The sequence below is a fragment of the Panthera leo genome, chromosome B2 (assembly GCF_018350215.1).
Source record: "Panthera leo isolate Ple1 chromosome B2, P.leo_Ple1_pat1.1, whole genome shotgun sequence".
Classification (NCBI taxonomy): domain Eukaryota; kingdom Metazoa; phylum Chordata; class Mammalia; order Carnivora; family Felidae; genus Panthera; species Panthera leo.
In genome coordinates, this window is record NC_056683.1 from 30,254,048 (window position 1) to 30,277,171 (window position 23,124).

Genomic DNA, 23,124 nt, shown 5'->3' on the forward strand with positions numbered 1-23,124 from the left:
ATTTCATATATTAAAAAATAAAAAAAAAAAAAGGAAGCTGCTTCCACACACCAATTGATTTGCCCATAGGTTTTATTTTTATTATTATTATTGACACTTTTTTATTGTTACAAAGGAAAGGATGTTAAGGATGTAGAAAGGGAGGCCATGCATACAAAGGAACACAGCATCACTTTACATCTCAGGAAGCAGTGAACATCTGATGGGTCTTTGGGGAAATCGGAAAAGGAAAGGGAAAAATCCAATAAAAAGACCAATTTAGAGACAAAAAGAGAGACTACGAAATGCAACATCTTCCTGGAACCACAGTAGAGAGGCTGAACGAGGTCTTCATTTCCTTTTCAGGGACCATAAAGTCTCTGGGAAAAGAGAGGTGGGAAGAGCCAATTCTTCAGAAAAATTACTAGGTTCACAGAATGAATGAGTGAATTAGACAGCCATTGACAAATGTGAGGAAACAGTTGTGTTTTGGTTTTGACGGTGGGCAACGGGTGGTAATAATATCATAGGGCGGACATTTATGGAATCACAGCAACTACATGCCAAAAACCATGCTAGGCTCTTTACAGAGTGATTCCCAATCATTGCAGCAGTCCCGTAAGGTATGTATTATTGTTATTATCACTATCAGCATCATGCCAGTCTTGCAAAGGAGGACACTGGACTACAGATTAAGTAGCTGTCCTGGGTGCACAGCCAGAAAGTGGCAGGGTTGGGAAAGGAACCCAAGGCTTCCAGGCTCTGAAGTCAAAGTGTTTTTTTCCACATCCCTACTTATCCATGCTACAAATTTCACAGAGGGTTTCGGTGAGAGTGACTTGGGAGTTTACAAGGTCCCAGTGAAGGTTAAAGAACAGTAAGGAGACTCAGATCTGAACAGGGTACTTTTCACAGAGTTATTGGATCTTGCCCCTAGAATTTCTAGGGAATGGAAAGGAGAGAAAATGGGAAAGAAGCAGTGAAGATGGCAGGTGGTAATTTTGTTTGGGGGGTTTCTTTGAGGAAGGGAACTGGAAGGGAACAGTCAGGTCCTATGGTGAATTCTAGACAGCAATCCGGTAGTTGGGGTGGACCTGGGGCCTGACGTCACAGACCATGCCAAGAAGTTGGGCCAGGACGCGTTCACGGTTTCTCTGCTGGGAGCTCTGCATGCCCTGTACCTGGCGTCTCGTAGCCTGCTCCACCTCAGCTGAGAGGTTCCCCTGGGAGCCCATGGCCTGGGGGATCGGGAGAGGGGCAGAAGACAGAAAGGCAAAAGCAGAAACACAGAAAGAAGGGTACAGGTATGTGGAGGAAAAAGTCCTGGAGCAAGGCTAGGAAGAAAAGCCCTTGCCAAAACCACCCCCATCCCATGGAAATATCCAGACACCAAAGAAAGCAACACAATTCCCTTTCCTTTGAGATTTGACATGCAACTTCATCCTAAAACAACTGGAAAACCCCCACTACCTCACCATACATGACCATAAAACTTTGCCTTCCACCCCAAATGACATCATACTCCACACAGATGGTGGCAAGTCCCCCCCCCCCCCCCCCCGCCCCACAAGCCATCCAAGTCTTTAAAAACTCTCAGATTCTCATACATCTCACATATCTTGAACAATAACGTGGTCCCTGCCAAGGGTCCCTTTCAGCCCTTTACCATCTTGTTTTCTTCTAGGGTCACCCCATGCACACCTCATCAGATGCACCCACCAACTTGCACCCCAGGATCCCATTTCAACTCTCCCACAACGCACCGCCTGCTGCTTGCTCTGGAATTCCTGCTCTCGCTCTCGACGGTAATGCTCCACCTCCATCTGGGCCTCCTCCTTTGCCTGCTTCAGACGCCGGGCCTTCCCTGGAAGCAGAAGAAGGGATAGGGGGTGGGAGTAGACCCCCTCACAAAATGTGATAGTAGGGGTCATTCCTTTCCAGAAAGTTTTGCTGCCATCTCTCAGCCGACCAGGTGCTAGATTCTAACACCCACCCCCCTAATCACCCTCCTAATCAGCCTCCTAATCAGCCAGCCCAGCCCCAGCTTTCTCCCCCGCCCCACCCCGGCCTTGGATTTTCCCAGGGACTCAAATGTTTGCTGTCCCCCTGCACCCCAATTTTCTTTCCAGACTCCTAAGGGAGAGAAAAGGGAACTCACTCTTTCTGGCATCTGCCACCTTCTCAGCCGCCCGCTTCTCAGCTTGCAGGAGCTGCTGGATACCCTGAGACTGACTGGCCATTTCTGTCGTTATGGCTGATGCTGTTTCGGATGCTACCAAGGTACCAGAAGGCTCCCCCAACCCCCAACACACATACACACCACCTACTCCTCTTCCACCAGCTTCTCGCTGCAATTCTCCGCTGTCCCTGGGTCTTAGTGCTCCCCTTTTCCGCTAAGCCTGCTGCACCAGGTGTCTCCCCCAAACTGATCCTCCAACTGATGGCTGGTCTCTTCTCCCACCTCTCCCACGGGCAGTACCCAGAAGGACCACCTGGGAGCAGCAGAGACCAGGCCCAGAGCTGCTCGCTATCATCACCGCAGGTGTAGGGTTTTCCGGGTCGATGTCTAGCAACCGGGACAGGGGCAGAGAGGAATGAAAAGGAGGCATAGAGGGCTTGAAAATGGGGTGAGAGGGAAAGGAAGTCAACATGTGCCGTTAATTGGGAAAAGAGTATGCTGGGTTTCTGAATTCTTCCTACTTCTCTGCCTCTCTTTTTTTTTTCTACCTCCCCTATCTCTTTTTCTGTATCTTTCCCAAGTCTAAATTTTCATTTGCCTTGTCCTACTCTTTTTAATTTTGTTTTAATGTTTATTTATTTTTGAGACAGAGACAGAGCATGAGTGGAGGAGGGGTAGAGAGAGCCAGAGACCCAGAATCCGAAGCAGGCTCCAGGCTCTGAGCTGTTGGCACAGAGCCCGACGTGGGGCTCAAACTCACGATCTGTGGGATCATGACCTGAGCCGAAGTCGGACGCTCAAGCAACCAAGCCACCCAGGCGCCCCACTTTTTTTTTTTTTTCAATGTCTTTCACACATGTCTTTTTTGATTTGTCCCAGTTCTTGGCCTCACCGTGGTTTTAGTTTTGGTTTTCCATTTTCACCATGATTTTTAATCCTCTTCATCTCCCCTGTTTTTTCTCTCTTATCTATCTCTGAACCATCTCATCTCTCTTCCCTGTTGGGGGAGGGGAAGCTAAATCTCTAAATCACCGTTTTTACCCTCCCTTGCTCGGCTCCTTTTTCGCGTCTACCGTCCAGTCTTACGGTTTCAGACGGACCCTTTACCTTAAGTTCCCCTAGTTTCCCCCCGAGGCCAGACTAAGGGAACACCCCCCCCCCCCTTCCCCTCGGAGAGAGACGACATCCGGTAACGCGCCTTCCAAGTGCGTTTCCGCCCTTTACCTGCGTCTCGGCGTTCGCCATTTCCGCCAGCCTACAGTGTCTCCGCCCTTCCCGCCTCCCTTCTTCCGAGCGTCTTAAACACAGGCCTCGGGCCTACAGCTCTGGGGGTACTTAGGGGGGCGGGGGGCAGGTCTGATGAGTAACCCCTCCCCCCAGGTCCCAGAGGGAGAAGCCTCCACATCTGTCTGCCGGGTAGATTATATTCAATTTCTAGATCATTATTTGAAATTATCTGTGACTTTTAAATTCAGATTTCTGTTGATTAAAATGTCCCCCATCATTATTTATTTGTCTTTTTCAAAGCCCCGTATTAAAACTTACCTGGGCTAGTGAGCCTCAAAAGCAATTATTTATCCTTTTCTCAAATTTTACATTAAAAATGTCTGTGACCCAAGCCCACTTCAAAATTGTTTTCAAACCTATCATCTGGTTAAGGGATGAGCGTTAGGATAGGCCTCATCTATTCCTGAAGATGTAAAAAGAAGGGGAACCGAAGGGAGGAACAAGATGGAATGTCAGGGATGGTGGGGGAGGGACCAGGCAAGGCTGGGGCCCTGACTGCTGCCTTTTTCTCCTTCTTCCTCAGCCCAAGACTTCCATGGCCTCCACTTCCCGCCGCCAACGCCGAGAGCGTCGCTTCCGTCGTTACTTGTCTGCAGGACGGCTGGTCCGGGCCCAAGCCCTCCTCCAGAGACACCCGGGCCTTGATGTAGATGCTGGGCAACCCCCACCACTGCACCGGGCCTGTGCCCGGCACGATGCCCCTGCCCTGTGCCTGCTTCTTCGGCTTGGGGCTGACCCTGCCCACCAGGACCGCCACGGGGACACGGCGCTGCACGCTGCTGCCCGCCAGGGCCCTGATGGTGAGTTTGCCTGGTGGGGAACAAGGTCATGAGCGGCTAACTAAACGGGAAGGAGATGAAGGCCAACAAATGAAAAATAAGCTAGCGATGCAGAGGAAAGTAGCTGTCCACGTTGGCATGTGGCAGTCATTTGTGCCTTTAGGTTGCTGAGCTACCATTCATTCTCTGAAGATCCCAGCATTCTCGAAACAACAACTTCAATTTTCACATCTTTCTACATTAGTAGCTACTGTGTGTCTTGACTGGTTGTCAAGACACAGTACAAAAAGTAGGATAGAGGGTACAAAAAGTAGGATAGGGGGTAGGTTCTGCAGTTAGATTGCCTAGGTTCAAATCCCAGCTCCACATTTAACAGCTGAGTATTCTTGGGCAACTTCCTAAACTTCCCTGAGGCTTAGTTTGCCCGCGTGCAAAGAGTTAAATAACTCTTGCTATATTCCAGTACTTCTCACAAAACCACTCATCTAGCCCTCCCAACAACCCTATGAAACTATAAGAATTAATATTATCCCCTATTTCTCAGATGAGAAAACACCACAGAGAAGTAAAATAACTTGCCAAAGTCCCCCAGCGACAAAGTGGTAGAGCAGGGATTATAACCCAGGCAGCCTAGCTAGACCGTCTGTACTCTGTAACGACTGTGTTATCCTGGGTGATACATTACAGAATTATACAATGATAGTGCCCATGTTCAAAGCACCCATGCTGTCACGTATGTTTTGAGAATGAACTGACACCATATGCAATTAGAGCACCCGGCCTGTGATTAACATGCAGTAGATGCTGGACGTCGTTTCCATTATCAGCAGATCCATACTCCCTTAGCCTCAGTTCTGCAACTCAAAACACTAAGAGCCAAACATTTTTCATCAGTCAGCCACCAGAATCGTTTGGAGAGAAAACCTAACCTGAACTAAAGGGAGACTATCTATCATTCATTTTTATCCTACTGATGGCGTTTCACTGCAGAAACATTTCACGTGTTTGGTTACCGGAGCTACCCAGGCCCTCCTCGGCTACCTAAGATACGATGTATGTACTTTCAGGTCAGCCCTACCAAGTCCCAAAAACATCTGAGTTCTGAGAAACCTTTGACACTGAGGGTTTCAGGTGGGGACCTATTGACAGCGGAGGCAGCTCAGTAGAGATAATAGCCCTTAGGAAAATAAAACCCTCTAGACATTTTCCTTCTAGTGAGAACGTTGGAGGAAAATCTGGGTTGGAATGAACAACCTTAACTCAGTTTGATTGCTGTTACCATCCTCCAGCTCCCCAACAGAAACCTCTCACCCCAAAAACTTCTCCCCATATGGTAGATTTAAAAAAAACCCTTTAATTCCCCTTAACATAATGAGATAGGCTGGCATATTCAGATTTTTTGTGAAAAACAAAAAGAGCAGGTGTGCAAAATGCAGGCATCTAATTTGACAGCTCACGTTATACATGGCAAGAGAGCAGAGGACCGTGTGGCAGATCCCAGACCTCCTCCAAGTTCAGCCTCTACCCCTTACCGGCTGTGTAACAGGAACATGCAACTTAACTTCCGTGACCCTAATTTGCCTTTTTTATCATTATTATTATTATTATTTATATTTTAACTTGCTTCTCTAAAATGAAAGGTGTGACAAGTAAATGAGGCAAGTACTTGGCAGATTTGGCGCTCACTAGATGAGAAGTATTGTTATTTTTATTCTCATATTTTCCAATTATGGCTTTTTGAGTAATAAAACTACCTCATAGCGTGGCAGGATTTTCCTTCGTCGTATTGACATCTAAGAAGCATATGAGATTGACGCTATTATCTCATTACAGATGAGGAAAGCAGGGCCCAGAAAGTTCAGGAACTTATCGAAGTCTCATAACTGACAGGTTGTTGTCTTTCCTAAGGGGGACCTGCTCTCAGGTCATTCCCAAGCCCAGGTGTCCTCTCTGGCCTTACTTCCTCCTGTTCCCCTGACGGTCCAGCCACCAGGTGGCCTTCTGGCTCTTTGGTAAAATGGCCCGTCTCATTCAGCTTTGAGCTGCTCTAGAGACCATTCTGTCTTAAAATGCAAATATTTCCTTTGACCAGATGAAATGACCCAGGATCCCCTGAGGAGGGGAGGTTTTCTCCCATTGCCACATTAGGCGAGAGATGAGGCAGTTCATGCTGGATTGTCTGGCTGCGCGGTCACAACCGATGAGAAGCCAGTGAATGGCTTTTGGTAACTTCTTTTTGGGACCCATCACCTCATGGGGAAGTGGTCTTAGCTGCCTAAGACCCCCATATAAACACACCTTAGTCAGACAATAACCATTCTCTGCGTACAACAAGAATTAGTGGACACTAAGAAACGGCCTTTGCGAAAACAATCAAGTCCAAAGCCAGCCTGGTTTCTTTGTGTGTGTGTGTTTTTTTATGTAACATTTACTGTACTTCTGTTCTGTGCCAGCATAGTACCTGACATCGCCCACCCATTACTCACTTTGACCTACACAGTAGGTGTAAGCGGTGGCCCGTTTTGCAGATAGCTGAGCCATCTGGTTTATGTTCCATTTGCCTTTCAGCCTTACCTACCATGGCACAACCGCAAACCTGCAACTCCAGCTACCCAGCTCTGTCTTCAGTGACCCCAGGCATGTTTTCACAAGACTGCCTTCCCATCCACCTGATTTCCACTTTGCTAAGTTATCCTCCCTTTCCAGCCCAACATAAGCCCCACCTCCTTTTTGGAGCCCTCTCTAAACACCCTGCCCACTTTTTGTTTTTGTAATTGTTGGTTTATTTTGAGACAAAGAGAGAATAAGTGGGGGAGACAAAGAGAACTAGAGGGGAAGAGAGAACAGCAAGCAGGCTCCACACTGTCAGCACAGAGCCCTATGTGGGGTCAAGCTCACAGATGGTGAGGTCATGACCTCAGCCAAAATCAAGAGTTGGCCACTTAACTAACTGAGCTACCCGGGTGTCCCCACCCTACCCACTTTTACCTTTTTTTCCTCTGTGCCTCTATCAACCATCACTCAGTATAAACTTACAATATTGGTGTGTTTTTTTTAATGTTTTTATTTATCTTAGAGAGAGAGAGACAGAGCATGAGCTGGGGAGGGTCAGAGAGAGAGGGAGACACAGAATCTGAAGCAGGCTGCCGGCTCTGAGCTGTCAGCACAGAGCCCGATGCAGGGCTTGAACTCACAAACAGTGAAATCATGACCTGAGCCGAAGTTGGATGCTTAACCGACTGAGCCACCTAGGCTCCCCAAATACTGTTTTTTTTAAAAAGTGTGTTGGACCAGTGAGTGTGAACGTGATGTTAAAATAGAAATCATGGGGCGCCTGGGTGGCGCAGTCGGTTAAGCGTCCGACTTCAGCCAGGTCACGATCTTGCGGTCCGTGAGTTCGAGCCCCGCGTCAGGCTCTGGGCTGATGGCTCGGAGCCTGGAGCCTGTTTCCGATTCTGTGTCTCCCTCTCTCTCTGCCCCTCCCCCGTTCATGCTCTGTCTCTCTCTGTCCCAAAAATAAATTAAAAAAAAATGTTGAAAAAAAATAAATAAATAAAATAGAAATCATGCCTCGTTATGGGGAGGGGAAGAACAGTGCTTCCACCACTAAGACACAGAGCGTGTTTTTACTTCAAAATTTTTTTTCATCTAGATTTTTCTCAATATTAAAGGACAACATATTAAAGAACCCTGGGAAGTTGATTTGTACTGTTAAATTGATGATGAAAGTGGCATTTCAAATCACTGGTGGGTGGTGAGCTATTTAAGAAACAATTTTGGAGTATTTGGTTCATCTAAGGAAAGGACTCCTACCTCACCCCTGACTCAAAAGTATATTACCGGAGGGCCGCCTCAGTGGCTCAGTCAGTTGAGCATCCGACTTCAAGTCATGTCATGATCTCATGGTTGGTGGGTTCAAGCACATCAGGGTTTGCACTGGCAGCACAGAACATGCTTCAGATTCTGCCCCTTCTCTCTCTGCCCCTCCCCGACTTGTGCGTGCACACGCTCACACTCTCTCGTGCTTGCTCTCTCAAAAATAATCAATCAATCAATCAATCAATAACGGGGGCACCGAGTGGCTCAAGCAGTTGAGCATCCACCTCTTGATTTCGGCTCAGGTCATGATCCCAGGGTTGTGGGATTGAAACCCATGTCAGGCTCCACGACCAGCATGAAGCCTGCTTAAAATTCTGTCCTCTCCCTGCCCCTTTCCCCGCATGTCCACACGCTCTCTTTCTCTCTCTAAAATTAAAATAAATAAATTACAGCAGCTTAAATATCTTAACATGACAGGAAGGGTGTGTAGCAAATTCACAGGAGACATTTCCTTTGGCGGTGAGGGGCAGATGGGGAATAATATTCAGAAGGCAATATTAGAGAAAGCTTTAACTTTACCTATGATACTTTATTTCTTTAATACAAAATAATTGTTGCAAAAATGACAGAACAGTAACATACCTTGTGGGAGGAGTGGGGGCGCTTATTGTACTATACTTTTTTAATTTGTTTAGATTTCTAAAAATAAAAATTAGTAGAAAAAAAAACACTAGAGAATATTTTTATAATCTTAGAGTGGGGAAAGCCTATCTAAGGATGACGTAAAGCCAAAAGCAATGAAAGAAAATATTGATACCTATTTAACTACATAAAACCTTTCTAAGGATGGGAGAAAATATTTACAAATACTTGGCACAAGGTATAAAAGTATACAAAGTATACTACAAAGTATAAAGAGCTCTCATGTCTACATGTATAATTTCCAGGGAAAAGTAGATGAAGAACATGAACAAGTCATTCACAAAAGAGATAAAGAGCCAGGGGCATCTGACGGGCTCACTTGGTAGAGATTGTGACTCCTGATCTCAGGGTCATGAGTTCAAGCCAATGTTGGGTGTAGAGATTACTGAAAAACAAAATATTTTAAAAAAGAAGGACACAAGGAAAGAAAGAAAGAGAAAGGAAGAAAGATTGGGCCAAAACACATTAAAAAAGGAAAAAAAACAATGAAATCTTTTCCTCTATCAGATGAGCAAAATTAAAAGGGTGGGTTTGTGATACTCAACTTTAGTAAAGGACAACACAGGCACTCATATTCTGTATCAGGGCGTATGTTGGCACAAATTTGAGAGCAATTCAGTAAAATCGCACATGTTCTTTGACTCAGAAATTCCACTTCCGAGAATCTACCCCACTCCTTGTCCACAGAGATATATGTAGGAGGCTGAACATTTTTGGAAACAAAGTCTGTTGACTGGGGGTGGGAGATGTTTGTTTCATATGCATAGCGGAACACTACACAGTCATAAAAAAGAATGAGGTGGGCTGTGTATACTCTTGTGGAAAAATACAAATGAGACGTTAAGTGAAAAAAGCAAGTTGCCAAACAATAGAAATAGCATGGTCACATACCTCTGAAAAAAAGACACCCATATATGCATTTATACACACCAAGACAGGACTGGAAGGGACCACAGCAAACTGTTAACAGTGATTAAATTTATTCTTCATTCTTTAAAAAGAGAAAAATTTTTTCACATCAGTTGTATCCTGTTTACATTAAAATATTTACCAAATAAGATTGGAAGACAGCCACCCATAGTCCTACCACACAGAAACCAGAATTTTTACACATTTCCTTCTAGTTATTTTTTTTAACCATAAGATTTGGCCTCTTTTTTTCATATGGTTGTGACTGGATCCCATGTATGGTTTTATAGCCAGTTTTTTCCTCACACAGGCATCATTTTTAGTGGCTATTTAATATGCTGTACTATATTTTACTTGCCCTGTTTTTTAGTTGGAGGCCTTACTCCTTAAAATCTATGAATTTTAAAACCTCCTATGGGAGTCTGAGCACCCACCCACCCTCCCGCTGCTGTGAACCCTAATGGGGAATAAACAGTTGAAAGACAGGACCAGGTATTTGCTGGATGGGACAAGTTGGGAGGGCTGTGACCAGTCACATCAGTAATAAGTACCCCCTTCCCTCATCCTGATATGGTTTGGGCTGGGCGGCGCTCAGAGTTGCACCAAGAGGTGATGGGTGGGGGGTGATGGGCCTTGGCCAGCCCAGGTTGGCCCATTCTGTTTTCCTGCCTTCCTGGCAGTGACAGGACAATCCTTCCCTTGTCCCATCCTTTTGTCAGGTGGCCAGTACTTCCCAGCACCACAAAATAAGGATTTAAGGACTGCCGACCCATTTCCTCCTGCCCTAGGGAGAGAAAGTAGGTCCATAGGAAGGGAGGGTACTTCACTCACCTTCCTCTGTCCCCGGAGTGAAGAGGTGCTTGGTGGCCATGGTAGGTGGGCTTGACCAGGGGTAGAGGGCTGGGTTGGTAGTGAAGTGAGCAGCATGGCCTTCTGCTGATGCTAGAGTGGATGCAGTGAGGGCTCAGGAAGAGGGGGGTTCAGGAATGTCAGTCCCTCTGCTGTTTACCCCCAGCCTCCTGTCAGCCAGCCCTTGGGTGGGACCCTCTATCTCAGCCCTTTTCCCCTGCCCTAGGTCAGCAGTCATTTGGAACAACTTTGCTCTGTTCCTGGGAACATTTCCCTTTACTTCCCAACCCCCCTTCCAGTATGCCCCATATGAGGTTGGCTGAGAGAAATTCCCCTGAAAACACTTATTTTACTCAGTTCATTGAAAAGCATTGTAAGGGCCTCCTGAATGGCTCAGGTCAGTTAGACATCCTTCTCTCGGTTTGGGCTCGGGGCATGATCTCATGGTTTCATGAGATGGAGTCCCACATCAGGCTCTGCACTAACAGTGTGGCGCCTGCTTGGAATTCTCTCTCTCTCCCTCTCTCTCTACCCCTCCCCCAATCACGCTGTCTCTGTCTTTGTCAAAATGGGTAAATACTTTAAAAAAAAAAAAAGCCATGTACAAAGGCACCTATTATTTATTTGTATATCTATAATGGTACAGAGTAAAACATTCAGGTATTTTACCAGTCTGAATTAGTTTTGGATGAGAAACACAGTAAGGGTTATAAAGTGACAGTATTTTCAAACTAAAAACGAAGTACATAGTTAGAGGTTTTTGACATTGCCCAAGGTGGCTGGACGCAGACTAGAAAATGTCATTTAACATAGCAGAACTCCCAGGACACTGAAACAGTTTGTGGGAACATAGGTCATAATATTGTAAACTACCACACTTATCACGCATGTGGTAAACTATCAGTAAATATTTGTCGGTGACCGTGATTTCCTAATGCCCAGGAGACTTCCATGTGGGCAACCCTTTCCATTGCTCTAAGACCAAGGGAGGGAGTGACCAGCAAGATTCAAGATGGCAGCCTGCCAAGGAGTGGGAGTCCCAGCTAATTTCTGCTCACTGCTCTCCCACCAACAGCCTACACGGACTTCTTCCTGCCACTGCTGAGTCGCTGCCCCTCTGCTATGGGAATAAAGAATAAGGATGGGGAGACCCCTGGGCAAATTCTGGGCTGGGGGCCTCCCTGGGATTCTGCTGAAGAAGAGGAAGAAGACGAGGCCTCTAAGGAGCGGGAATGGAGGCAGAAGCTGCAGGGAGAACTGGAGGATGAGTGGCAGGAGGTCATCGGGAGGTTTGAAGGTAAGGAATCCATTCCCATCCATAGCTGCCCTTCTTCCCCTTGACTGCTTTTCCTGTACCCACCACATGGGTGCTCCCACTGGCTTCCTGTGCCCCCTTTCTCTGAACCTCCCTGCCGCTCTTGCCTGTCACCTTTTCACAGCATCTCCCCGACCACCCCCATCCTGCCCTCCCAAACAGATGATGCTTCCCATGAGACCCAGGAACCCGAGTCCTTCTCAGCCTGGTCAGATCGCCTGGCCCGGGAACATGCCCAGAAGCAGCAGCAGCACGAGGCAGAGGGAGCCCGCCGACCCCCACGGGCTGAGGGCTCCAGTCACAACTGGCGACAGCAGGAGGAGGAGCAGCGGCTCTTCCGAGAGCGAGCCCGGGCCAAGGAGGAAGAACTGCGTGAGAGCCGAGCCAAGAGGGCACAGGAGGCTCGTGGGGACCGAGGGCCAGAGCCAGCCAGGGCTGGGCCCAGGGCAGAGCACCCAAGAGGAGCAGGGAGGGGCAGCCTTTGGCGCTTTGGCGATGTGCCCTGGCCCTGCCCTGGGGGAGGGGACCCAGAGGCCATGGCTGCAGCCCTGGTGGCCAGGGGCCCCCCCTTGGAGGAGCAGGGGGCTCTGAGGAGGTACTTGAGGGTCCAGCAGGTCCGCTGGCACCCTGACCGCTTCCTGCAGCGATTCCGAAGCCAGATTGAGACCTGGGAGCTGGGCCGCGTGATGGGAGCTGTGACGGCCCTTTCTCAAGCCCTGAATCGCCACGCGGAGGCCCTCAAGTGACCCCAGGGAAAGAGTGAGAAACTGCAGGGAGTGCAGCCTTAGAGGCAGGGCAGTAGTAAGGGGCAGGTCAGGGCGGGGGTGACGAGGAAGAGGCTGATGCTGCCCCGCGCCGCGAAGGATATGGGGTGGGAGTGAAACTTGTAACGAGTGGGGGTGGGGAGGATATGGGCCACCGCCACTGCTCCTTGACTCCTCCATTTCCTAATAAGACCTGGTTCCACATCTCACTCCCAGTGTCTCCTCTGCCTTTTTCCATTGCTGTGGTTTTCATCATACGTGACATCTCCTTTCCCACCCCGCCTGCCAAAACCCGCAGCTCCTACACACCTGCAACACGCACGCACACACTGAGCCGCGCTCTCAGCTGGAGGCAGGAAGGCCCTGCTTGCCCACCCCCATACCTAGGCAGCCCGGAGAAGACCCATGTTGCCCCCCAGTCTCACTCCCCTCCCTGCGCTGGGCTCCTCTACTCTGCAGGCAGTGACTGGAGAAATAGATGTGAACAGAGGCAAAAAAGGGAACAAAACCAGTTTCCCTCCTCTCCCCAGTTCCCTGGGGCAGAACCACATCCTCCTCCCCACTTAACACCCCCTTCCCCCGGCACAGGGCTTTCCCTTTGCTGAGTCACTGAACGTTCTGAGTTGGGGGCAGCTGGAGCTGGGGGCCATGAGGAGATTGCGGGAGGACGGGATAGAAGCAGAACGGACAGAGGAAGAGCCCTGTGGGGGAGTGGAATTTCGGTTGCTAAAATTAGGAGCCGGGGAGGGAGGTGGAAAGAGCCAAATTATGTAACCTGGGTTGTCTGCTCTTGGGCAACCAGGGATCCACACCCAAGGCTATCTCCCCTCTAGCTCCTCAGTCCATCTCTCTACCTCCAGGGCCCCAATCCTCCTCTCTACCCAGCTTCTGCCCCCACCCCAGACCTGGGCTTCATCTCTGGGCGGTCCAGGCTTGGCTTTCCGGATAGGTATCTTTTCCTGAAGTTGAGAAAAAGGTCCTGGGGGTTGGAGGGAGAGGAAGCTGTTGACAGTACCAAACCCCAGTTCCATTCCCCAAGACACAACAGGGAACTCCGTGAAAGGAAGAGACGGTACAGGCATGCGCTGGCGTGTACAGTCTGCACAGGTCTACCGCAGAGAATCTTACGGGTCAGAAACCTATTTTTCAGATCTGGAGGCCCCATGTACTCGGGGGAGTCCCAGGCGTGGAGGTGGAGGGGAAGCCCATGGAAGCAGGGGCACAAGGGGTGGGCGCAAGACCCTGGGAGAAGACAGCTAGGAGACCCAAGGCCTCGCAGGGACCAGGCAACTGTTCATGGGGCAGGAGGAGGAAGGGCTGGTGAGAAAGATCCTGTGAGAGGAAGCTGCTGTGATTCAGAGAAGAGCCGGCGAGCTGTGAGCAACCCAGGCGTCCGGTTCCTCTCACAGGCTGGAGGTTTCGGAAGTGGCATGCAAAGAGCCCATGTTTGTTGTCGGGGGGTGTTGGGGTTAGGATCCCGAAGCTGGGGCTTGACAGGTAAGCAATAGAAACTTCTGGTGTCCAAATTTCCTCTTCCAGGAGATTTTTCTCTGGTTTTCAAGTCATTTCCCCTCTGCCAGAGTTACATAAAACCAAAGCAAGATAAGCCCTGATACGTGGCCCCCCAAACCTCCTTCTTTTCAACGTCCCTCCCTGGTGTCTGGCCCCCGGCCCTGTTGGGGGTTCCCCTGAGATGAGGGCTGTTCACTTTCTCTGACCACAGGGTTTCCGCTTCTGTGTCTCTTGCTTCCTAGGTTGATAAAAATACTGAGCCCTAGAGGCCTTGGCTTCCTCTGACCCCCTGGGGCCAGGCAGCAGGCATCCTGTCCACTGTGATGGGGGCAGGGAGGGAGGCCCAGGGGTCCCCAAGGGATGACTCAGTGCCTCCCGTGAAACACTGGGGAGGTGTGAGTGTATCTGCTCTCGAGAGCTGGAAGGAGGAATCAGTTCTCAGTGAAGGATGATGCATTGAGGTTCAGTTAGAAAAACGGGATTAGGGAACAAGACTAGCAAGATAAAAAAGTGTCGGTTGGGGAATTGGGGTTGCGGCAGGTTTGGGTTAAGTTAGGAAAAGGGTTTGGGAGGGACTCTATTCAGTGTAGTTCAACTGAGCATCAAGTAGCCGAAAGAAATCCAACCTACTTCAATATAAGTCCCACAGGGGAGGCAGGCCCACACCTAACTGTGACTCAGGGCAGGGTGCTGAGTAAATCTTCTAGCGTAAGACATGGTGGATACAGAAAGGGGAAGGTGCATTCCATCCTAAAGCACGGCGGCGGCGGACTCTGAGCAGGAAGAGGGCATTTGAGCTGGTGCTGGTGAATAGGTACAATTTCTCTGGGTGGAGAAGTCTCTGTAGATAAGTGAAATGGCTTCAGCTTAGGCAAGGAGTCAAAAAAAACGGCGTATTGAGGAAAAAGATGAATGTCGTGAGGTAGACGAAGCACAGGTGTGAGTGTGCACATGTTGAAGACCGCAGAAGGCCAAGGTGAAGGATTTGGGCCTTCATCCTGTGTGCCATAGTGACAGCTGCGCAGAAGAGAGAGAGCACGAGAGTGCTGCAGGGGTTACAGACAAAGAGTAAAGAAGAAAACAACTATCATTCGGTGAACACCTGCCATGTTCCTAACATGAGTAATTCTGCCAAAACGGTTCAGAAGGTGGGTGGTGGATCTCTATTATAAAGAAGAAACCAAGGGCTCATAAACGTACTGAACTTCCAAAAAGTAGTGCAATTAGCACGAAGCTCATCTTACTCTGAAACTTGTGTACTTTCACTTAGGCTCCAGTAACAATGGCATTAAAGGAGGGAACAGATCTTAGAAACTTGAAAGGGTAAGTCATTAGCACAAGACAACTCCTGGGATGGTGGGACTGAGGGAAGAGGAATCTTAGGTGACTCTGAGTTTTGAGCCTAGGGGATTAGAAAGATGATGCCTTCCGCCTAGAAGGAGACACCTGGCTGAGGGAAAAGATAAGGAATTCAGTTTCAGACATTGAATCAATAACTTCTTTTTTGAGAGAGAATCCCAAGCCGACTCCACACCTAGCACAGAGCCCAACGCGGGGTTCGAGCTTACGACTGTGAGATCATGACCTGAGCTGAAATCAAGAGTTGTACACTTAACTGAGTAGCCCGATGCCCCTAATCAATAAAATTTTATTAAGTGCCGGATAGGATCAGGGTACTCTGCAAAACAAAGGGTGTTTTTTATTTAAAAAAAATTTTTTTTATGTTTATTTATTTTTGAGAGAGACAGACAAAATGTGAGTGGGGGAGGGGCAGAGAGACAGGGAGGCACAGAATCTGAAGCAGGCTCCAGGCTGTGAGCTGTCAGCACAGAGCCCGATGTGGGGCTTGAACTCATGAGCCGTGAGATCATGACCTGAGCCAAAATCGGACACTCAACCGACTGAGCCACCCAGGCGCCCCCAAAGGGTTTAAATGAAATAAACTCACTGCCTTCACTGAACTTACACTCTAATGAAATAAACAATATGTAAGTAACAACTACAGGTAATTACCCTAAGTAATGCTTAGAGTAATAAAGTGCTCAAAGGTGGCCTGCTGAATTTGAGATGCTAACGTAACACTCAGGTTGGAGACTTCCGGCAAGCAGGTCCGGAGCTCAAGAGAAAAGTTTGAGCTGGAGGGGTAGATTTGAGCATCATTCCCTTCCTAGCGGAGATTGAGCCCCTGAGTGGACAGGATCCCCAAGAGAGGGTAACCAGAAGAGCCCCTGAAGATGGTAGACGCCAGAAGAATCAATAAAGGGGGGAGGTGGGGAAAGAGGAGTAGGGCAAGGGAGGGGCGTGCCAAGCAGAGACAGGGCACCCACATCTAATCCTTCAAAGAGGTCTAGTAGGGGAAGGTTGAAAAGATACTTTGGGTTCAGGAACTAGACAATTACAAATTTTGAGAAAACAGTTTCCACTTACCAAAGAGGCAGAAATCACTTTACATAGGTTGAGGAATGAGTGGGAGGTGAGGAAAGGGAGGTGGTAGGTACAAAGTCATAGAATGGTGAATGTGGAAGATAACTAAGAATCATCTCTGCTTCAACCCACGAATTTTACAGATAAGGAAAATTTTACCAGTTCCCAAGAAAAGTGGGCAAAGGGCCTAGTCTCTGGAGACATCACACAGAAAAAGAAAGTGAGAGATGGGATGGACATTTGAGGGAAAAACAGAGTCCAGGGAAGGATTTTTTTATTTACAAGAAATTACAATATTACAAAAACATGTTTGTAAAATGCAAGCAAGGTGCATGAAGAGAGAAAGATACTAAAGATGTAAGCGGGGAAAGAATATAGTAAAGACAGAGGAAGTGGAATACACAGTGCAAAGGATCAGCCTTGGACAGGGGAGTCCTTCTCTGAGTCAGAAGAAAAGAAAGATGAAATGTAAATAAAGTGAAGGAAAAGAAGGACGTGAAGAGATCCAGCTTGGTGGGCCTTGAGCACAATAAAATAGATGATAGTATCACCAACTGAAAGTAAAGAGGTCAAGAGGCACGGATTTTTAGAACAACACCTGCAGGGGTATAACAGGGAATCAAGAAAGGATTAAGAAACACTGAGGGCTTTCTGAGATTAGATGGCCAGGATTGCCCCTTTTGGTGACATGACTCCCTCCTGCGGTGTTTGGCAGCCCAGGAGAAGCCCCCAAGAATGAAACAATTGAGTTTGCCCAAGTCAAGTTTTTCAAGGTCATCTTGGTAGAACACCAAGTGATTCTTAAGTGCTGGTGAAAGTAGTTGAAATTTTTGACCATGCAGTGCAAGTTAAACCAAATGGACAAGGAAAACAAGGAAAGAAGAGGGGTTGGAAGTCTTAGTGAGAATGGAGAACTAATTTGATGGGAGGGAAGAGTTGGGGTTGTGAAAGCGGAGTGGTCGTGATGAGAGGGAGAATTCAGAGTTCAAGATCTCAAAGATGTAGCCCTTCCAAGTGAGGCTGAGGTTTGAGAGACAACCTTGCTCATGGATGCCTAAAGTAGGGAAAGAGGCTGGAGAGCTGTTGTAATTGAGAGTTGAAGCACTGAGAGGACAGAGCATGAGACTCATCTGTGTGGTTTTGAACTCTCTAAAGATGTTGGTGGGGATGAGATACGAAGAAAAACTAAGCTAGATATAAAGATGTTAAGAGTGTGATAAAGATGTTGGTGGAGAAGACTGTGCTGTGCAGATAGAAAGAGCATGGCAAATGTGAAAGGCATGGGCTTCAAGAGAAGAAAAGGAGGTTATCAGTGGTGCAGAATCATGGTCTCTCCTCTGCTCCCTGCCTCCTAGTGATTGGGTAGAAGAAAGAGCAGACTTCACCACAAAAGAGAAGGAGCATCATTAGGGTAAATACTGCCAGAGGAAGACTCTTTCAAAAATGAAACAGAGAATTCGAATATTTAAGGAATTCCACAGAATACTGTGAAATTGATTGGTAGAAGTGTCCTTGTGGTGTAAGGAATCTAATCCAGGGAGGTTAGATCCCAGTGAGAGTTCAGGAGAAGACGACAAAGTCTGGAGGGGTTTGCTTCTGGAAACAGGAGGTAGGTCCCTGCTTCTGGAATTTAAAATGGAAGGTACATAACATTTATTATGAGGGGAAAAACATAAATACCTTGAAGGGGGTGTTAAGAGGATGCACAAGACAAGGTATCCCTTCCAGTTCCATGGCATTAAATGCCATCTTCATGCTGATGACTCCCAGCATTGTCTCTCTAGTTCTGACCTTGCCTCTGAAATCCAGACTCCTATGTCACTGCCAAGTGACATCTCCACGTGGATGTCTGCCCCAAAGATTTAGACTTAACCTATTCAGAATTGAACTTTTGGTTCTCCCATCCCATCAGAATCCACTTCTGTCTCTCCATCTTCCACCCCCACTCCCCTGCCATCCAATTTATCATCCAGTCCTGGCAATTCTACCCCTGAAACATATCCCAAATGTATCTACTTCTCTCCATTTTCATGGCTGCCACCATCTTCTCTCCTGCTATTGCTGTGATTGCCTCCTAACTGGTGTCCACGCTTTCACTCTTTACTCCTACAATCCAGTCTAGACACAGGATCTTTTAAAAACATAAATCCAGGGCTGCCTGGGTGGCTCAGTCAGCTAAGTGTTAGACTCTTGATTTCAGCTCAGATCATGATCTCACAGTGATGAGATCAAGCCCCTCAACAAGCCCCACGTAGGGGCACCATGCCTCGTGAGGAAACTGCTTGAGATTCTCTCTCCCTCTTCACTCTCTCTCTCTCTGCCCCTCCCCTGCTCAGGTGACTGCATGTGCAAGCTGGCTCTCTCTCAAAAAAATTTTTGTAATAAAACTTAAAAAATTAAAAATAAAAATATAAATCCAATCACCTCTGCCTCCCTCCTCCTCCTCCTCCACATCCCCTATTCCCCCCTTCCCCTGCTTATACACACACACACATACACACTGACACCGTCCAAAGGCTTCCCATGGTTGAATAAAAGCCAGATGCTTTATTTCCCTTTGCATGGCCCTGTGTGATCTGGCTCCTGCCTCCTCTCTCTGACCTCATCCCCCACTGCTTCCCACTCTCTCTCTGCTCCAGCCACACCGGCTTCCTTTCTGTTCCTCAACACCCCCAGCTCATTTCTACCTTCCAGCCTTTGCAATAGGATATTCCCTTTGCCTGGAATGCTTCTCCCCTAAACCTTCACCTGGTCACTTTTACTTGTAATTTGGGTCTCAGCTTAAATGCCACTTACTTAGGACTTTCCTGACCACTGTGTCTCAAGTAGTCCTCTGCCATTCATCACATGCCCTGTATTATTTCCTCATAGCACTACTTACTGACTTCTTCAGTATTATTTCCTTTCTGCCTTGCTAAGGTGTCTGCCTTGCTAAGGTGTCTGCCTTGCTAAGGTGTCTGACCTTGCTAAGGTGTCATATTCCTACTACCTAGAACAGTGCCCAGCACGTAATGAAAACTTTTTAAAAGTTTGTTTATTTATTTTGATAAAGAGAGACCAAGTGGGGGAGGGGCAGAGAGAGAGAGGAAGAGAGAGAATCCCAAGCAGCCTCCATGCTGTCAGCACAGAGCCCAACTCAGGGCTTGAACTCACAAACCATGAGATCATGACCTGAGCCAAAATCAAGAGTCAGATGCTTAACCAACTGAGCCACCCAGGGGCCCCAATGAAAATTTCTTAAATGGAGGGATGGATAAATAATGGAGTGAAACAGGAGAAAGCTCAACTTCAGGTCTGTGGCTTTGACTGGACTTACCTTTAGAGTCAGGTTTAACTATAGGGTCAGGTATGGAGATGAGTAGATTTCAAGATTTAGCTATAGGAAACAAGGTTACGTTAGTTTAGAGGCTAAGTTTACTTTCAGGTTCATTTATTGGGATGTGTTTAGATTTGAGGTTAGGGTTGAGTTTGGGTTGCAATTTGGGTTGAGGTTAAATTTGAGTTATGGTCAAACTTATTAAATCTCAACTTAGGTGGTTAGGCTAAGTCTAAGTTTGAAGCTAACGTCATTTCAGCTTCATTTGGAGGCCTCAGAGATTTCACTAGTTTCTCCACAGAGCCCACTGTAGAGACTGTATTTCCCTGAGTTTGGGGCACAAGACTCTAGTCATCACCCCTCCCACCCAGGGAAAGCCCCAAACCAACTGCTGGCCTCCCCAAGAAAGAAACCGAATTTCACACAACCTCCGAAACTGAGATTGAAACCAAGATTGGCCCATCTCAAGGAGCGCCCTTCAGCACATCACAAATGCCCGTGACACTGAGCCTCAGCCCAGTTCTTGCCCTTCCTTCCTCTCTGTCTCTCATGTCTCCCCATCACTCCTTCTCACCTTCCCCTTTTTATCCCTCAATGCCCCAGTCTTCCTCTCTGACCTGTTCTCCCTTTCTCAGTTTCTCATCATTAATTGCAACACTGTTTTATATTTTAATATAAATGAGGTCTCTTAGTCCATTGGCTCCTACCATCGGAGAGGCAGAAGGAAACAACAAGAAGAAAAAGGAACCCAGAGGAAAAGGGACACAGAGAAAAGGAAAAGAGCAGGGACCAAGAGGGAAACCAACAGGGACATAAGAGAGAATAGGTTAAAAGAATAAGAAGCAGCCAACATATTGACAAGATATTTAAAAGGAGCATCTGTGGCTTCTCTTCCTCCATCACATCTGGTCAGCCACCAAGACCTGCAGATTTTGCCTCAAAAACTCTCCTCCTGGGGCGCCTGCGTGGCTCAGTCAGTTGAGCACCCAACTTCGACTCAGGTCATGATCTCACCATTCATGAGTTCGAGCCCCACGTCGGGCTCTGTGCTGACAGCTCAGGGCCTGGAGCCTGCTTCAGATTCTATGTCTCCCTCTCTCTCTTCCCCTTCCCCTCTCACGCCCTCTCTGTCTGTCTGTCTCTCTCTCTCTCTCTAAAATAAACATTAAAAAAAAAAAAAACTCTCCTTTCCATCCTCTTGCTGCTGCCTCTTGTATCTCCTTCCTAGGTTATTGCACAACTCTCCTAACAAGCCTCCACTTCTGGTTTTGCCTGCAGCCCCCTAACTCCCATACCCTAGTCCATTCTTCATGCAGCTTCCAGACTCATTTTTCTGAGGTACCAATCTGCGTGAGTCCCTGTCTCACTTAAAAATGTCAGTGGCTCCATTTTGGATCCTCTGTCTCCCTCTCTCTCTGCCCCTTCCCCTCTTGCTCTCATTCTCTCTCTCTCTCAAAAATAAAATAAATATTTATTATTTTTTGTAAAAAATTTTTTAACATTTATTTATTCTTGAGACAGAGAGAGACAGAGCATGAATGGGGAAAGGTCAGAGAGAGAAGGAGACACAGAATCCAAAACAGGCTCCAAGCTGTCAGCACAGAGCCAGACGCGGGGCTCGAACCCACAGACCACGAGATCATGACCTGAGCTGAAGTTGGATGCTCAACCGACTGAGCCACCGAGGCGCCCCTATTTTTTGTTTATTTTTGAGAGAGAAAGAGACAGAGTGCGAGCAGGGGAGGGGCAGAAAGGGGGAGACACAGAATGGGAAGCAGGCTCCAGGCTCCCAGCTGTTAGCACAGGGTCCAACACGGGGTTCGAGCCCACAAGCCATGAGATCATGACCTGAGCCGAAGTCAGACGCTTAACTGACTGAGCCACCCAGGTGCCCAAAAAATAAAGCATTAAAAAAATAAATACAAAATAAATACAAAAACAAATACAAAAATACAAAATAAATGCAAAAAAATAAATACAAAATAAAACACTTAAAAAATAAAAAATAAAAATTGTTGGTGGCTCCCCACTATAATTAGAAAGAAACAAAACTTCTTTTCTTGGTTTTAAACCCTTCAGAATGTATTCTCGGCTTACCTCCCAAGCCTCATCTCTGCTCCTTCTATTTGTACCCAATTGTACCTCTTGGCATACTTCATACTTTTTTACCTCCAGTCCTTGCACATACCATTCCCTCCATCTGGAATACTCCTTGTCATCTTCTTTCCCTCAACACTTAATGCCTGACACCCCTCCCCCAGGCCAAGTTTGATGGCTTTTCTGTGGGCTGCCCACCGACACACTTTATTGTAATGATCTGGTAACCTTCCTGTCTTCTGCACGGGTCTTTGATTTCCCGGAGGCCAGGGGACTGTCTTTTGCGTCTGCATCCTCATTGCCTTGTGCAAGGTACTCAGGAAATGTTTGTGAAATCCAGAGAAAGGCAAAGAGGCGAAAGGAGAGTGAAAAGAAATAATAGATGAGTTTGGAAGGCATGAAAAGCAAAGGGGAGGAAAACAGGAGAAATGAATCATACACACCCTGAATGTTACTTACGTGCCTGTCACAGGACCCCAGACCACTCAGAAACTTTGTGCCAGAGAACAGCAATATGCCCAATGCCACAGAGGGAGGGCTTTAGCCATTCAAAACCCTCAAAATGAAAGCATAACAACATGAACAAAAATAATAATGATAGTTGGGGTGCCTGGGTCACTCAGTCAGTTAAGCATCCGACTCTCAGTTTCAGCTCAGATCATGATCTCAGTTTGTGGGTTCAAGCCCTGCATCAGGCTCTGCGCGGATGGTGCAGAGCCTGCTTGGGATTCTCTCTCTCCCTCTCTCTCTTCCCCTCCCTCGTCTCTCTCTCAGAATAAATGAACTTAAAAAAATATAATAAGGGGGGCACCTGGGTGGCTTAGTCAGTTAAGGGTCCAACTTCAGTTCAGGTCATGATCTTGCAGTTTGTGGGTTCGAGCCCACATCAGGCTCTCTGCTGACAGCTCAGAGCCTGGAACATGCTTCAGGTTCCATGTCTCCCTCTCTCTCTGCCCCTCCCCTGCTCATGCTCTGTCTCTCTTTCAAAAATAAACAAACATTAAAATTTTTTAACTTTTTTAAATAATAAAAATAATAATGATATTTGACATAGATTGTTATTTTCTCAATCTTATGAAACATGGATAAAATCATCTTTAGAAATCTTGCTTTTCATACTTACAGATTAAGTGAAAACTGGCTCATGTATAAAAGTGCTCATATAGGGGTGCCTGGGTGACTCCGTCGGTTCA

At 47.3% G+C, this 23,124-nt stretch overlaps 2 protein-coding genes across 9 annotated transcripts; one reads left to right on the plus strand and one right to left on the minus strand.

Moving 5' to 3' along the window:
* Window positions 1-54: 54 nt before the first annotated feature.
* Window positions 55-3,958, minus strand: ATP6V1G2 (ATPase H+ transporting V1 subunit G2). 7 transcript variants are annotated; one of them, XM_042938215.1, is made up of 5 exons: window positions 3,051-3,324; window positions 2,138-2,211; window positions 1,743-1,843; window positions 1,161-1,217; window positions 55-359 (listed from the first exon to the last, which is right to left on the minus strand). In XM_042938215.1, the coding sequence occupies exons 1-5, from the start codon at window positions 3,101-3,103 to the stop codon at window positions 342-344; spliced, it is 303 nt and encodes a 100-aa protein (XP_042794149.1). In that variant the 5' UTR covers window positions 3,104-3,324; the 3' UTR covers window positions 55-341. The 7 variants fall into 7 exon arrangements, with proteins under 7 accessions (XP_042794149.1, XP_042794146.1, XP_042794148.1 ...); XM_042938212.1 differs by having other exon boundaries at window positions 55-1,217; window positions 3,051-3,325; XM_042938214.1 differs by having other exon boundaries at window positions 55-1,217; window positions 2,138-2,221; window positions 3,051-3,116.
* NFKBIL1 (NFKB inhibitor like 1) lies at window positions 3,383-14,536 on the plus strand. Of its 2 annotated transcripts, none has more exons than XM_042938211.1 (4): window positions 3,383-3,489; window positions 3,969-4,245; window positions 11,579-11,800; window positions 11,981-14,536. In XM_042938211.1, exons 2-4 carry the CDS (start codon window positions 3,981-3,983, stop codon window positions 12,562-12,564), a joined length of 1,071 nt encoding a protein of 356 aa, XP_042794145.1. In that variant the 5' UTR covers window positions 3,383-3,489; window positions 3,969-3,980; the 3' UTR covers window positions 12,565-14,536. The 2 variants fall into 2 exon arrangements, with proteins under 2 accessions (XP_042794145.1, XP_042794144.1); XM_042938210.1 differs by having other exon boundaries at window positions 3,397-3,574.
* Window positions 14,537-23,124: the final 8,588 nt, after the last annotated feature.

Coding starts and splice junctions, on each gene's coding strand:
- ATP6V1G2 (XM_042938212.1), bottom strand. CDS start 3,103: ATGAAGAGGATTAAAAATCATGGTGAAAATGGAAAACCAAAACTAAAA. Junction 2,212..3,050: donor AAACCAAAACTAAAACCACG/GTGAGGCCAAGA, acceptor AGAAATGGCCAG/TCAGTCTCAGGGTATCCAGC. Junction 1,844..2,137: donor GGTGGCAGATGCCAGAAAGA/GTGAGTTCCCTT, acceptor TTCTGCTTCCAG/GGAAGGCCCGGCGTCTGAAG.
- NFKBIL1 (XM_042938210.1), top strand. CDS start 3,518: ATGAGTAACCCCTCCCCCCAGGTCCCAGAGGGAGAAGCCTCCACATCT. Junction 4,246..11,578: donor TGCCCGCCAGGGCCCTGATG/GTGAGTTTGCCT, acceptor TCCCACCAACAG/CCTACACGGACTTCTTCCTG. Junction 11,801..11,980: donor GGTCATCGGGAGGTTTGAAG/GTAAGGAATCCA, acceptor CCTCCCAAACAG/ATGATGCTTCCCATGAGACC.